This window comes from Agelaius tricolor, unplaced genomic scaffold, assembly GCF_023055355.1.
Source record: "Agelaius tricolor isolate 1412-34295 unplaced genomic scaffold, bAgeTri1.0.p SCAF_6, whole genome shotgun sequence".
Taxonomy (NCBI): Eukaryota; Metazoa; Chordata; class Aves; order Passeriformes; family Icteridae; genus Agelaius; species Agelaius tricolor.
The window spans coordinates 53,000,134-53,015,925 of record NW_027269266.1 but is presented as its reverse complement, the minus strand read 5'-3'; the positions used below and the strand labels follow the sequence as shown (position 1 = coordinate 53,015,925).

At 34.5% G+C, this 15,792-nt stretch overlaps 1 protein-coding gene across 12 annotated transcripts in view; it reads left to right on the top strand.

Moving 5' to 3' along the window:
* The window catches only part of LRRFIP2 (LRR binding FLII interacting protein 2), a 55,734-nt gene extending 40,493 nt beyond the window's left edge, over positions 1–15,241 (top strand). For 4 of the 12 annotated variants that reach the window (XM_071429834.1, XM_071429835.1, XM_071429839.1 and 1 more), the window contains 10 exons: positions 2,345–2,515; positions 2,799–2,891; positions 4,876–4,968; positions 8,332–8,433; positions 8,683–8,815; positions 9,873–9,922; positions 11,370–11,490; positions 12,472–12,551; positions 13,501–13,605; positions 14,354–15,241. In XM_071429834.1, coding sequence (XP_071285935.1) covers positions 2,345–2,515; positions 2,799–2,891; positions 4,876–4,968; positions 8,332–8,433; positions 8,683–8,815; positions 9,873–9,922; positions 11,370–11,490; positions 12,472–12,551; positions 13,501–13,605; positions 14,354–14,464 — 1,059 coding nt within the window. In that variant the 3' untranslated portion in view covers positions 14,465–15,241. The remainder of the gene's footprint in view (positions 1–2,344; positions 2,516–2,798; positions 2,892–4,875; positions 4,969–8,331; positions 8,434–8,682; positions 8,816–9,872; positions 9,923–11,369; positions 11,491–12,471; positions 12,552–13,500; positions 13,606–14,353) is intronic. The other 8 variants (XM_071429836.1, XM_071429837.1, XM_071429844.1 and 5 more) reach the window with 2 other exon arrangements.
* The last annotated feature ends 551 nt before the right edge of the window (positions 15,242–15,792 follow it).

The following is a 15,792-nucleotide window of genomic DNA, read 5'->3' as shown; positions in this document are numbered from 1 at the left end:
TGTGTTTTCATTCCATCTGCTTTGCTCTTAAAAATCCTACAGCCTCCTTCAAGTCTTTAGAAATTATTTAAAATCAAACTGGAAGGCTCCCTGAAAGCTACATGGAATTCTTGAACCATGGGGAATGTGTGTAATACGTGAAAAGAAGACAGTTGCAAAGAAGTCTTTGCAATGTTTCAGTTTTTTCAACCCAATAGAGACTTAGACATAACTTAGCTTCTCTCTTAGAAGCAGTTTTCACTCTTTAGTATACAAATCCTTAGTATACATATTCCTCTTTTGTAACTGCAGATTCATCCTCCCCTGCCATTATTTTTTTAATTAATGACATTCTAATACAATGGTTTAAATGCCAGGCCAGTCTTGTCTTTTAGTCTTGTCTTAGTCTTGACCCTCTTAGGAGATTAGACCAGCTGGCATTCAGAGATCTCTGCTGAACTAAATTACTACATGGCTCCAGTCACCACATTCACAAAAATAATCAAATTGGACTTTTTCCGTAGTTGCATTCTTTTTGGTTACATTTCATACCTCCCTGTGAAATTACTATAGCTTTCATTATAATCCTAATATTTCCTTTTTTTTAATTCTAAGATGGATTATTCTTTGAGAGTCTTTAGGTCTGCTAGCTCTAGCAGTTTGTTTTGCCAATCTTTACAAGATTTGTTGTATTTACAGCATCACAAAAAAAAATGCTTTCTCTGGTTTTAATCTTCAGAATTACTTGCACACAGTTATGTTTATATTTTTTTTATTTTTTCTTATCCTGAGTCATCTTTGCTGTTTACTACTACTTCCCAGATTATAATGGTACTTGTCTTATATTTTCACAATTTATACTGTTTTGTTTCTTCTGATCTTCTGTAATTATTTTCTTCTGATCTTCTGTAATTATTTTCTGATCTTCTGTAATTCTTTTTCTGGGGTTTCAAAAAGTTGTATTTCTCCAGAGTTCAGTGAAATAAATATATGTGATTATGATAAAATTATAAAAGATGAAATACATTCTCTAAGGACACCCTTCCCAAACTGGAGATTTACAATGTAGAATAGTGTTTGGGGATAGGGAATTTTTTTACTTTGTCATAGCAGAATATTGAACTGTGACATGGTATTTCCATAGAGAAGACATGACTATAATTCCAAAACAAAAATGATTGCATAATTTTACTGTTGAACAGATAGCAATCTTCAGTATTTTCTTAGAAAACTTAGATTGTTGCCACCTTCTCTCCTAATATATTAGTTGTAGTGTTCTATTTTCTGGAAACCCAAGCTTCATGCCCTTACTGTGCTAGTGCTTCTACCATCAAAATACAAATATTTAAAAATGGAGATAATGCTACTTATGTCTTCAAGGAACAGATTACATGAAGTAGTACAAGGATATTTGTAGGACTTAGATCTACTTGATCCAGGGATTGGCTTAATAGTTCTTTTTCAATTCTAAAATTAGGACTCTGAAAATAAATTTTTATTATTTTAAAATCATAGAATGTTAAGAGGTTGGAATGGCCCTAAAGACCATGTAGTCCCAACCCCTATATAATGCATATTGAAATAAAGGCATGCTTAAAAGTGCCTGGAGTGATAGTTTTCTAACTATTTAAATGGTTGACATTTGTTACAAGTCTGACAAAAAACCCCAACTATAACTAAAAACAGAATAAAATAGTGAATGGGGGAGATTTGTCTAAGAGGCTATATAGCCAGGTACACTTTTAGGTAAAAAACCAAGTTACATGCTTTTTAAAAAAAAGTTTAGTAAACCAAAGATAAAATACTGGTTTAAATAGTGAGTCCTTTTTACTGGAATAATGTGGCTGTCTTAAAGTTTTGAATCTAAGGTCATAGGGCACTACTTAAATAACAAGCATTAAGTTAAAGCTACTCTTGGAATTACTTTTGTGGTCTCTTTTACTGATTTAATTGTCCATGTTCTCTCTGTTAGTTTTGTTGCCTCATTCTGAACTGTTTTCTCATGCATGCCTTGAGTAATGATATTACTACTAGATACATGGTATTCACTAGAATGTGAAGCTGTGATATTACTACTGTATCCCTGTGAGTTGCTGTGAATGTGGCAGAGTAGAAAATGCGAGTGGAATATTATCTTGTATTTTTCATGCTTTTGTAATGATAAATTTTCATTGCTGTGTATGACCGAAGTTGAATAATGGAACTAAACTGCTACTTGGTATCTCTAAAGAATATATTTCATAAACAAAAATGGTTGCATAATTTTAATGTCTAACATCTCATACTTTAACATTATGGTGGTATTTTAACATTATAACAATGCATCAAAAAGTTGGACTAATGTCAACTTTTCTGCTATCTGTAGGATTCGCTAGCTGAAGTTGAAGAGAAGTATAAGAAAGCTATGGTTTCCAATGCTCAACTAGACAACGAGAAAAACAATTTGATTTACCAAGTGGATACTTTAAAGGATGTTATTGAGGAGAAAGAAGAACAGATAGCAGAGTTCTATAGGGAGAATGAAGAGAAGTCAAAGGTATTTTTTTCCGAATTATAAAGTACAGAAATCTGGACTACTTAGTAAGAACAGTTGAAAATACTCAGAGTAGCTTTACTTGCTAGTATTGGGCTTAAGTCTTTACGGCATTTTCTCTCTACAGTTTATTAAATAAAATCTTCTGTGTAGTATGTGTCTGGAAAACTAATTTATACCACTTCAGTGGTCTTTTAACTACTTGGTAGGTATAATTTCTCAAATCCTTGCAGCAATTTCTTACATAACTCAAAATAAATACAAATAATTGATTTCTTTAATACAGGAATTGGAAAGACAGAAACACACCTGCAGTGTTCTGCAGCATAAGCTGGATGAACTTAAAGAGGGCCTTCGACAGAGAGATGAATTGATAGAGGTATGCTCATATGAGTGTAGGATAGAACCTGTGCAAATAAATGTGGTGTAAGATTTGAATGGGAATCATGCACAAAACAGGATTAAATACTATCTTGCATTTTTAAGAAATAATTTATCTTGTTTCAGTGTGTAAAATTTAAGCTACTGATCCTCCTAAATTTATGAAGCTGAAAATATCTCTGCAAGGTTTTCAAATGTATTACATCTTGCAAAGCCTTTAATTCTCGTGAGAAATTGTGGTTCTCTCATGAATGTTCCTAGTATCTTTTCTTTGTTGTGAGGGCAGAATTAATATTTGTGTGGCCAAAATAATTTTCCATAGCTAAAAGTTCTGATGCATGGATAATACCAAATGTTATTCTTTGCCTCTCCCAAAAGTTTCCATTTCAGTTATTTCAGATTTTTATGAATATCAACAATTGAAGTTTGCCATACTGAATATTTGTTTGCTTACCCATCAAGCATAATACACAGCAATACTGGTCAGCATGTTATTGGGCCACAACCATGTTGCTGGGTGTGCAGTGTGTTCTTTTCCCCTCTCACCTGGTTCTTTTTCCCCTTTTCCCTTTTGTTTCTGGAAACAAATTCACCCACCATGAAATCCCAGAGTTATTATCGGTCTTCATTTTAAAATGGTCCACAAAGATATATATATATATATATATATGTATATGAATGTATATTGTCAGTGTATATTGGGTGTCCATTTCCGAATTATTTTAGTTGGAACTTGTAGTTCAAGTATTACATAATTTTCCCACCATCTCTTCACTGCAGTAAAAATTTATTATCTTTAAGTGTATAGGCCAAAGTGTCCTACTGTCATTTTCAAAAGCTGTGTAACAGTTCATTGATCCTTTATTTTTACTATATGCTTGTGCTCTCTAGGTGGTAGGTACTGTAACTCAAAATGTTTTCTGAAAAGTCCCAGCTCTGTTTTAGAAGTATTATGCTTCATGAACTGGAGTTGAAATGACTTAATAGCAGAAGAAAAGGATTAAGATTATCCTAAGTATCAGCATTTTGAGTTAGCATAAATGCTGACAACCAAAAGCCCTAAAAAGTTCTCTTGTGGCGCTGTTGCTTGCTCTGTTATCTTTGACTTCACTGAGAATTAAAGAACAGCTTTGCATGTTCTTGTTTGGGGTTTTGCTTGGGTTTAAGTATATGAACCAAGAATATATAGTAGATTTTTCTGGAGTGTTTACTTTGGTAGAATGTAGCATGTGTCAAATAGCCACAAATACATTCAGTCCCTTTGAAGGTTTGACTCGTATTTACCACCTATTGTGTCTTTTCCTCATCTATTAACACTAACAAAAGACATTGTCTTCTGTTCCCAGATGTAAAATCAAATTCACTCCTTAAGAAGGAAAAAAATTGCCTCTAGCCCTTAAAATTCTTATGTCATCTTCATAGTTAAGCATTTAATTATGTTTGCAGGGGAAGCAACGAAATGCAGTGATAGTCAGCTAAAAAAGTAGGACTGTGCTTGATACGTATTCATATAGTATCAGAAAGCAGTCAGCAATTGTCCTTTGCTTCCCAGATGTTTGATTCAAACTCCTTTCTTTATACTTTCAAGAAGTTTATTTTATTTTGTAAAAAATTAATAAAACCAATTGTTAACCATAATATTCCATTCCAAAAGGGACTTGAAGGTATCTGGAAAGTACAGCAGGGTAATTGTTTCTATCCACAGACTGCAGTGGGAACAGTCACTAAAGAAAAGTAACTCTAGCTGCAGTAAGTTTTCCCAACAGCAGTGATTGAATAGAATTAAATACCATTCTCTTGCATGAATTAATGAGAAATATATTACATTAAACTGCACACTGTTTCTGTAACTTCATGCTCATAAACTCTTTGGTTGACTTTTATTACTTAGTTTCCTTTATCTATTTTAATGTTTGGGATTTTTTTTCCATTTCCTTACTTCTCTTTCCTCTTTTATTCTTCCCTCATCCTATTTACCACAGGCGAATCAACGTATGCAGGAGAATATAGACTCCATAACCAAGGAAGTGTTTGATCTCCAGGAGACAATTAATTGGAAAGATAAAAAAATAGGGGTATGAATTAAATATGGGAGGAAAGCTAATTTTTTAAATTTAGAAGTAGATGGATGCCCTCTACACCCCAAGGAATTCTGTGTACTCCAAAGAAATTAAGGCCACTCCGAACTTAAATGAATAAAATGTTTTGCAGTCTTTCTCTTCTTCAGAAAATGAGCCACACTTTACTTGAATAATGATCAGTAGTACTAATTAAATCTGTAACATGAACTGTTACACATAGAAAATTTACAATTTTTTTGCAAAATTTTTGATGGCATGCCTAGTGGTAAAAGATGTGATCTTGAATTGACTTCTAAAACCAACTTGCGCATTCCTGTATTGCACTTCTGATCCTTGTATAATTGGTTAGCTTGGATGCAACACTGAACCAAGCTGGTTTTCTGATATGACACATTAAATACTTCGGGTATTGAGAGTCATAATTGAAACAATGGTTCTAAGTGACCTTTTGAGAAGCATCCTAAGGTTCCTGTGTAGGAAGGAGGGTGGTACAGAAAGAACTGTGCTGATACTATGCAGCTAATGTAGGTCAGGCAGGGTTTGTCAGCTTTGCGTCTGGGCAGGCAGAAGTCATAGAACTGAGTCAGCCTGACCATTGGTGATGACTACATGTCTTTGAACTTGAGGCTGTTCTGGGACACAAGTAGATTGCCTGGTGGCAATAGGGAATTGGAAAGTCTTTAAAAAGGAGTTGTCTGCCTCTTGACAGCTCAGGAGTCATTTCTCTCTACCTGAATTTTATACCATATTTCAATACATGCAGATTTCTTTGAAAATTGTTTTATTTGCTGGAGTTCAAGTCACCTTGAAAAGTTGCCTTTTAATTGTTGGTGGCCAGTTCAAAAACTAGGCTGTCTTACTTTTTTTCATGTTTCAGTCTTTCTCTTCCATCACAAAAAAATTCATAATTCTAAAGTTCTCTGAACATTCTTCTGAAAGCTTTTTATCTTTAATTTACCCTATTCTTTCCATACTTACTTCTCACATTTGTATATTGGATCGTCTCAATTTGTGCAGTATTTTTGTGCTCTTTCAAATACATTGCCAGAATCAGTATGAGTATATCTGATATTCAAATATACCTACCAGCCAGAATGACAAGAAAGATAGATGAATTTTCCTTTAGCTAAAATTGCCCTGCAAGTGTGTGTTCTTGTAAACACCATAACTGGTTATTTTTCTAGTTAGTTTATTTTTTTTAATTCTCAGAATTGAACTCTCTTAGAGAAGAAAATGTAAAAATGCTGCTCTTTTCTTTCTCATACCTATAAATATTTACATACTTTTCTTAGCTCACAGTCTTTGAGCCTTTCTCCTACTGCTAATTTTTACTCTATTCCAGCTTTAGATGTCTCTGCGAAGCTTCACAATGTAGTTTATAACTAAAATTGTAACCTAAATTTACAATGTATATAAGATATTTTAGCTGTTTCAGGAAAAGAAAAAGAGGCAAACAGAACAAAATAGCACAAGTTTGTTTTACACCTGCCTTCTTATGTTGTCCTGTTTCTACAGTGCTTGAAATTTGTGGTTATATTTCATCTTAAATTAGATCAGTTTGAGGACACTGAGTTACGGCATTGGGTTATATTCCTGACATATACAGGCATTCCACTGTTTAGTGGCTCCAACTTTTCATTGATTAATGGCAGCTCTGAATTTGGTATAAAAGTTACTAAGATTTTTTGAATATTTAGAAAAAAGGATTCCAAACGTCTCTGGATTCTGGCATATTACCAGATTTTGCTCATATAAGTATGGTAAAATCTGTCTGCAGAACTTTGTTGTCCTGATTTCTGTTTCCTGCCCCAACAGAAGAATTGCAGAGTTAGATTTTGTGCAAAATCCATGTAATTTTAAATTAAACCCTGGGTGTACAAACATTAGGATTTTTACTGGTTTTGAATAATGATTACTTAGATCTACATAGGTAGAAATAAATAGTTTTATCAGTTTCACTTCCTCCCCCAACAGAATTTTCAGATTTCCAACACTTGTGTTATCTGGGGGTAAGGACAGAAAATATTTTTGGGGAAGGTCAACATCATCACAGGACACTCTCAAGTACACATAGTCTCTGTCTGTGATTCTGGGCTGCTATGCCTATTCTCTCAGGTGGTGAGCTTACTTCCCCTTCCATCTCTTCCACTGTTCTTTAAAAATTAAAAAGATGTATGTGTCTTTCAAGTAGAGTACAAAATTATGTAATGATTAAGGTTCTTCATGCTATTTATAATGTAGTTAGAAATCTAGTGTGTGCTAGGAAATAAAAGGACATCTTACAGATTTTTAAATTAAGATATCAGCTACTGTTTTCCCACATGTTGAATTACCTTTATTTTAAATGTTACATTTACATATGAATAAATCAAGTGCAACAGCACTTGTCAAAATTGTCTCTTGAAATTCAGTAATGCTTTAAAATATTGCTCTAGTATACAGATTCTAGATTATTATTAAAATTCAGCATACTGAAGTTACATGAGGCAAGTACAGTACAAATGTGTACACCTTAATTTCTTTCATAGTATCAGTCCATTCCTACACATTCATGCATAGCATAGGGTTTAGTTGGATCATTTTCTTGGCCAAAATGTACGTATACTTTGGCACTTGCTATATGGTGAGGATTTTTTTTAATGCATGCAGTATTGTATGCTGGCCAATCAAGTAGAAGTGTCCAACTAACTGCCAGGTAACCTCTCCAGCTTAGTTAGGCAGACCTGTCCACACCCGCATTGCACTTCTAGCTGACATACTTTTTTGCTCTAAAATAGTGCTACTAGTGTTTGCTGCCTTTTTTTTTTTTCTCTAAAACTGATTGCTTTGGGTTTAGCGAATGGTGTTGTAACCCGTAAGCAACTAGTAAATAAACTAGTATTCATGAGTGGATACATTCAAGGTCTTCCATGATGTATGATTTCTACTTCTGTACCTTATAAAAGGCAGAGAAATTAATTCAATAGATGTAATGTTTTAGGATCTTTGCCATTTGAGTTTCAGCAAATTTTATTTCTTGCTGCAGAGTGCCTGTATGAAGAAGAATCACTCTTTTGGTACTCAATTTAGTTTATCAAAATTTACCAAAAAATAGAATTCACTGAATTAAAAAAAAAACTCTCAAAAAATCTAAGACTTGTCTGGAAAAAAATAGTAATAACAAATGCAGCATGAAGTTAGATATGCAAGTTGTAGAAGGCAGTTATCAGAGATGTATGTTACTACATATTTAAAAAGCGCTTTTAATTTCTTTATTTGTATTGAGCTATTTGCATTTACTTGTAGAAAATCTTTCTGCTGTCTGTCATATGCTTTTTCTCTGTGCCATTCTTTTTCTTGCTATCTGCCTGAGCCCAGGCCCTAGAAAGACAGAAAGATTACTTTGACTGCATTAAGAATGAGCGAGATGAGCTCAGAGAGGAGTTGGCTGACCTGAAGGAAACAATGAAGAGAGGACAGGTATGTTGGTAGTAGTTACTTTACAGTAACAAATCCAGGAATGGGGCATGAAATCAAGGTCAGTAAAAAGGAGGAAGAATGGTTACTATTCTTGTGCACTATGAAAACCTGACCTTAGGGTAGGACAAATGGTCTGTATCACTGTAATTGTTTCACTGAACTTGAAAAGCTCTTTAAAAACTTACCTGTTGATTTATATTTTAGCACTTCTGTTGTATGACTAGTTTATTTTTTGTTTTGCACTTTTAGAAACATGGATTAGTTATAATTCCAGATGGCACACCAAATGGCGATCTAAACCATGAATCAGTGGTTGGTACAATAACAGTTGTATCCCAGGAAGCTGCTCAGGTCTTGGAATCTGCAGGAGAAGGACCACTAGGTAAAAGTATTGTAGCACACTTTATAGAGTTTTTGAGGGCTTTGTTTCCTCTTGTTCACAATGAGTGTGACTTACATTTGCAGGTGCAAGCACCTGTGATGCTTCTGGAATATATGCTTACACAACTTTCAGGATTGATTTTAATTTTTTGTTTGTTCTGAGTAAAAAGACAGATGTATCTGTCTTCTGAGTAAGAGAAAATAATATGTGCTTAGATGTTTGAAACAGATTAGTTCTCTTGGTCCAGTTTCTCTTTTAATACTGATGGAAAACATCTTGCTTAAAAGCTTTGTTTTTTGGATTAGTATGTTTTCCATTGTGTTTCATGAAAATAATTATTTAGAGGTATACGTAATCAATGAAAGAACATCAAGTGCAGTCTTCCATCACATTCATTAGAAAAAGAAGTTTTAAAAGCATTCAAAAAATGACAGGGACAACAGACACACTAATTGGGAGTTTTGGGGTTAAGTTACTTTAACTTGTTTTTATCTTTAGGTTGAGCAAGTTATTGCATGCAAGGTGAATCCTCCGTAAAACTCTGTTAACATGTAGAAAAAAAAGATCTATATAATTGAATTATACTTGTACATAATATATAATAGTTACATATTTTCATATTGACAGAAATTAGACTTGATACATATTTCTGCTGTGGCCTCCCAGTACAAATGTTATTATGATTAATTTCTGTCAAAGTTACAATTTCTAAGGGCTGTAGTCTTAGCACAGTGTTGCTTGATTGTAGTAATGGCTTGTAGTCATTACTGATCTTTTGACTACGTAGAAATATTTGCTAAACTCTTTTGCTATTTTATAAACACTTGACATCTTGCTTTTAGAATTGTTATACTAATAAACAGTGTGAATGATGTATTTTTCACTTTTTTCTGCTATTAACTGAAGGTTCTTGTGTTATTAGTGAGATATCAAAGTTTTGCAGTCCCAGTGCTATTAGCTTTGATGAGCGTTTCATTTGGAATGGAACAGAAAGTTATGAAAAACATATTCTTAGTTACAGATTTCTCTGATTTTTAATTGTATTCTTTGGTTTTAGATATCAGGCTACGAAAACTGGCTGGAGAAAAGGAGGAATTACTCTCCCAGGTAAAATAAGTTGCTCATTTCAGAAGTAGACCTTTGTGTATCATTTTGCCGACTATTTATATATAAGTTATAAACAACTGTTAAGCACAAAGGTGCTTAATCAGATATGTAATCACTAAAGCAAAATGAAGTACTCATTTTACCTCGCTGACTATCAGGAATTAGCAGTTCCTCTTGCTGTTGTCCTTATCCATGGGACTTTGATCTTGGTTGGTAAAGAAATTTCATTTCACTAGCTGGTTAGCTGAAATCTAACTTGTTCCTGACTTCACTATTAGTGCATATCCTTAAAGCTGTTTCTTTTATTTTCTTTTATCTGCATAATTGTCTTATGCAGAAATATTAAAGTCAGTACAATTACACTCTCATAAACTCAAGTGGCATTTTCTTCAAAATTGCTGAGTGATACTATTTCATTGATCATTTTGGTAGCTCAGAGAAAATTAATATTAAAATAATGGTGTTTAAATACAGCTCTGTTTTGAGAAGGACGGACTCAAGCAAACATATAGCCATTGAGCAATTGTTAAGAATACTAGTTTTTGCTCTTTTAGTTGAAGACATTGCAAATTTAAACCATTGTTGTCAACATTTGAGTTTGCTGTGAATGAACCTTAATTATAGTATAGATACTATCTTGGACTGCCAATAAATTATAGTATTAAATGTATATAAATATATAAGCACATATTTATTACTGTATAATTTAAAAATCACGGATCATATATTTGATTTGTATCATGAATGGGGGTTTTGCAAGTTAACTCACATACTACTAATCTGTAGAACAATATTTTTATAAGTGTCCAAAAAATACCTCCTACTTCTTTCATAATGTCCATATGCAGGGCACATAGCTGAGAAGTCTATGTTCCCTGACTACTGGAAAAACTGAGAGACAGCTGCTGTAGCATGAAATCGAACTATTAAAGACTAATGACTTGCCTAGGACCATTGTTTCCAGGGGGAGTATGAGAGAGGACCCCCTGAAAAAGCCATGGATTATTGTCTGTAAACTCACTAGGATAGTGTTCAATATCTTTGTGTGTGTTTAGAGTGGGAAAGATTAGAAGAAATCCATAAATGGAGTTTAATGCCATCTCCTCTTCTGAAAAGTGAGCTGTGTTACAAGGTGCTCCTGCTCTGGACAAGGTGCAGTTACAAGGTGCTCCTGCACTGTGCAGATATCCCTGCAGTACTGACCAAACTGGAGGGCTTGGGTTGTGCATTGACATGCAGAGGGCACTTGCCCAGTGATGGGGATGGGTCTACAGCCACAGACCTCAGGGACTTAGTCCCCTGCATCGCTCTGCTATTCTTGTTTACAGAACCTTCTCAACCAGTGGCATCTCAGGACTACTCTACCTTTTTACCATTGAACATTTACATACACAACTACTGAACTTCTGGGAGTCTTTTTTTCATAAAGAAACACTTCTTTTTTCAGGTTAGAAAACTGAAGATGCAGTTAGAAGAGGAACGACAGAAATACTCTAAAAGTGATAGCATGAATCCAGATACAATAGACTTGGAGAATGGCTCTGACTTGCAGCTAATTGAAATGCAAAGTAGGTATATGGTTACTGTTCAAAGTTATTCTTCTTGCAGAGAGGACTTCCAGCTCCTCTTGTTGTGCACTAGTGGTATAGTGACTATACTGTTGAGCAGATAGGTTTTTGTTGGTATATGTCCTTGCATGGAATTCTTACTGCAGAATACCTTAGAAATCTGTAAAAACTCTTTCAGTATTGAAGAACAACATTCTGGGAAGTTATTTTTCAGTTGACAGCCTTGCCTAGAGTGGGTGACACTACTTGGATACAATTTATAGACACCAGAATTTCAGATAAGATTTTCTAAAATACATATTCTATGGGATGATTTTGGTCAATCTTTGATATAGAAACTTAATCTAGAAGACTGCTGTCCTGAAGCAAAACATGAAAATTTCTTTAACTTAATATTTAGTGTTGCTTCATAGAAGCATAAGATGGTTTTCATTTCAAGCAAGCTATTCAGCTGAAAACTTGTTTGACAGACTGTCATTTAGTATGCTTGTGTATAATGAACATGAAGAAAGCACTGGCAATGTGAGGACTCAAATGTAACACCAAAGTAATTTGCAAAGCTCCTTAGAGTTTGTCAGTCAGGTTCAAGCCTTGTGCTCCTTATTCAAATATTACTACAAATGTCTAAGCTGAATGCTGCTGAATGTTTACTGTGGTCTGGCATTTTGCAGTGTGTGTTGATTATTATGTTGATTCTGTTCTCCAAGGAATTCGTTTGCTGATCTAAACATGTGTTTTAAAAGGTGTGTATCTCATTGGTGCACCTGAAATTCAATGCCCACTTTATAGAGACGGTAGTTGTGTTCTCTAAATAAAAGAAAATTATTTCCTTTCCATACTCTTGTAGATTGCTGAAAGAACATTTACCTCTTTATGATCCTGGGTATGGGCTTCTCAATAAAATGGTCTTTTAATGAATTTTATTTAAAAGGGAGTTAAAGAGTTGCTTTGACTAATATATTAATGTCAATTTTTGTCTAGGAGATGCCAACAGACAAATTAGTGAATACAAATTTAAGCTTTCAAAAGCTGAACAAGATATAACTACTTTGGAACAAAATGTAGGTATCTTTTTTCATGTTTGTTATTACACTGCACACTTTTGCAATACTTTTTTCAACAAAAACTATGAAAGCATATTTCATAATTTGATTTACTGTTTGCTATTTAGTTTGCATAGAATGACACCACATTTTTTCGTATTTCCTGCAATTAAATACCTGTGCACTGCAATTAAATACCTATGCACAGCCTAACCATAAGATAAAATCTTATGGTGCTGAGCTATAAAATCATGTTATTGACTTACAAAGTGTGATTACATAGAGATATAACTCTCACTCTCTACATAGAGATATTTACTCTCTCAAATTTAGAGAGTAAATTTTGTATCTTCCACAGTACAACTTTCTTACTAGTCATTAAGTTACATAAATTGGTTTTCTTGTACTAGTAGCTTCAGTTCTTCTTTATAATCTGCCATACCTTTGTATTTACCTTTGTATTTTAGGAACTGAATTACATCTTATTACCTAAATAATTAAATAAAAGATTGCAATTTAAATCACAGATGCGTATCTTTTCTCTTTTGCACAGATTCAGTCTAGTAGCCTATCATGTGGATTTAGGGGTAGCAGGGAGCTGTACATAGAACAATCCAGCCAGTGGGTTTTAACATCTGCAGGTTGCAATCAGGATTTGTCTCAAGGTCCTCTCCTTACTTCTGAAGTCTGTTCTTGGGCTCAAGACCTCTTTCATCATGTCCTGATAACAGTCTGCTTTCTATTTTGCATCTTTTCATACAGTTTCTGCTTTTCAACTTCCCACATTCATTTTCAATTCCATGTGTTTCCCAATTCTTGATTTTTTGTATTCCAATTCTTCTCTCTCTGCTTAGTTCTTTAACCTTCTGTGTCTTCTCAGCTGTGTCTTTGGAAGAGCAGCTGGTGGCAGGTGAACTCCAGGTGGAACACCTGAGTTATATTCCTTTTGTCTTGTTTGGGTTTGCAGATTGGACGACTTGAGGGACAGGTTGCAAGGTATAAAAGTGCAGCAGAAAATGCAGAAAAAGTAGAAGATGAACTCAAAGCTGAAAAAAGGAAGCTTCAGCGAGAGGTAACTAACTTGGTTTCTTTTCCAGCTGTATGTTCCTTTCTGTCTTAAGCTGCTCTGTCTTTTGCCTCCAAGCTCTGATTTTTTGTAATCTTTGATTACATCTTTTAATCATTTTTTAAGATGACCTTCAAGTCTCAATATAACATTCAGAAGACACCTAACATGTGTCACCTAACACCTAAAGTAATGCTAACTACGATTCACTGCTGTACTTCCTTGAAAGGAAGCATCTAAGTGGTATTTTTTTCTAAATGTGATAGCTTGTAATATTTTAAAGTAGTCCTACAAAATATTGCTAGAGAGATGAATGGTCCCTATGTCAAGTGACGGCCTGGGAATTTTCCAGCTTGGATCTCACAGGATTCTGGGAAGAAGCTGTATTTAACTGAGCTGTTGATCATTCTTGCTTAAGAGCTGCTGCATCACTAGCATGATGCCTGCTACCTGTAATGGGAATATGTATCTGTATGCAAGTAATAATGGTGGAGAGTACTTTACTTTGCCCTAGGTAAATTTCTTTAATGTAATGGGAGGCTGCAGGCACCTAGATCTTTTAGAATGAATACACTTCATGTTTCAGTTGCTTCACAATTATTTTTAACAGTTTCATATGCCTGCAGAAATGGAAGTTATATCTTAACTTCTGTGGCACTCTTATGAAACAATACTTTTATTCCTCTTATCAAGCTTGAGAACAGCACAAGGTCCAAATAAACTAAAGTGATAATAACTATTTTTCATTTTATAGTTAAGAACAGCACTGGATAAGATAGAAGAAATGGAGATGACCAATAGCCATTTAATGAAAAGGCTGGAGAAGATGAAGGCAAATAGGACTGCGCTTTTATCTCAACAGTGAAATGGAAATTGAAAATACAATGCACTGCTCCTTGAATAACTAGTCCCTAGCTTGTTTATAAATACAGACTTTCAGTGGCACAAACTATTTGAACACTGAGCTGTTCACTGGTGGTTTAGTTTCATAATTAAATGACATACTTTTTGTAATTTATGAGAGAATGAAATGTAGTTTGAATTCCCATGTGAATGACAGCAGTTTTTCAGTAGTGTTTGATTCTAGAGTCAAAGACGGAGCACAATGCTGTATGTTTTTACAACTGTGGAATCAAGTTTACTCATGATCTCTTTTGGCTGCTTTAATGATGCTTGATGCTCAGAGACAGCTGCATGAATTCAAGACACTGTTATGAAACTAACATATACTTGCCTAAGACATCACACAGCACAAGTGCCTTTTATCTGGTGCAATTTAGTCTTCATTGTTGAAATAACCTTTGAAACCAGAAAGCATTTTATTTTAAGATACATTTGGGGTATTCCCTAAACTTTATACATTTTGAAAATACATTTTTTAAAATATTTAAATTTATAAGAAAAAATAGGGACTGTATATAGAGATCGGCTTCTTTTGCATGGGCACATCTGACTTCTGTGTAATTTTGTCAAATACTAGCCCCTGATACTCTTAGCATTAAGAGCAGAAATTTAAGAACTGAAGTTGTATGCCATCAGATTGTGTCATCTGCTTAAGTGCGAATTGAAATTTTATAGGGGGAAGAAGGGGGTGAGAAATGTGGCTAAGGAGTTTATTAAACGAACACTTTACTGACCAAAACTGGATGTTTTGCGTTTTCTTTTGAATACGGAGATGCTAACAGGACAGAGCAAAATCTGTAGAATAGTAAGATCTGATCTTCATGTTCTTAACAAGTATCTTTCTGCCTTTGAAAGAGTGAGTTTGAATTTTTTTTCTTAACCTAGTCTGCTACTGTTTGACAGTACTGCCATGGAGCAGAGGAGCTGCACAAGGAAGAAGGTATTTTCTGGAAAGGTGTGGTTTTTTGTCTGTGGCATACTCCCTGTAGACAGTGAATACTATTAAGAACTTTGACTCTTTGAGCTGGCACATCACAAGTAGGACATCAGTAGCACCTGCAGTGGCAATTTTGAAGTGTTTGAAGTGGCACTGCCCCTGTGTTGAACTTTTCATGAGGCCACAAGGAGAGTTGGTGTGAGAAGAATCACTCTTTTGGACTTGTAGCAGGTATTTTCTACTCTGAAATTGCTACTCTTCTGGGAGTATTTCTCAAAGCAAGGCAGGTTTCAGGACCTTTGCAATCCTGAGAGTTAGTACCTTTGCTTCACCAGAGTGGTTTTCAAAGAACA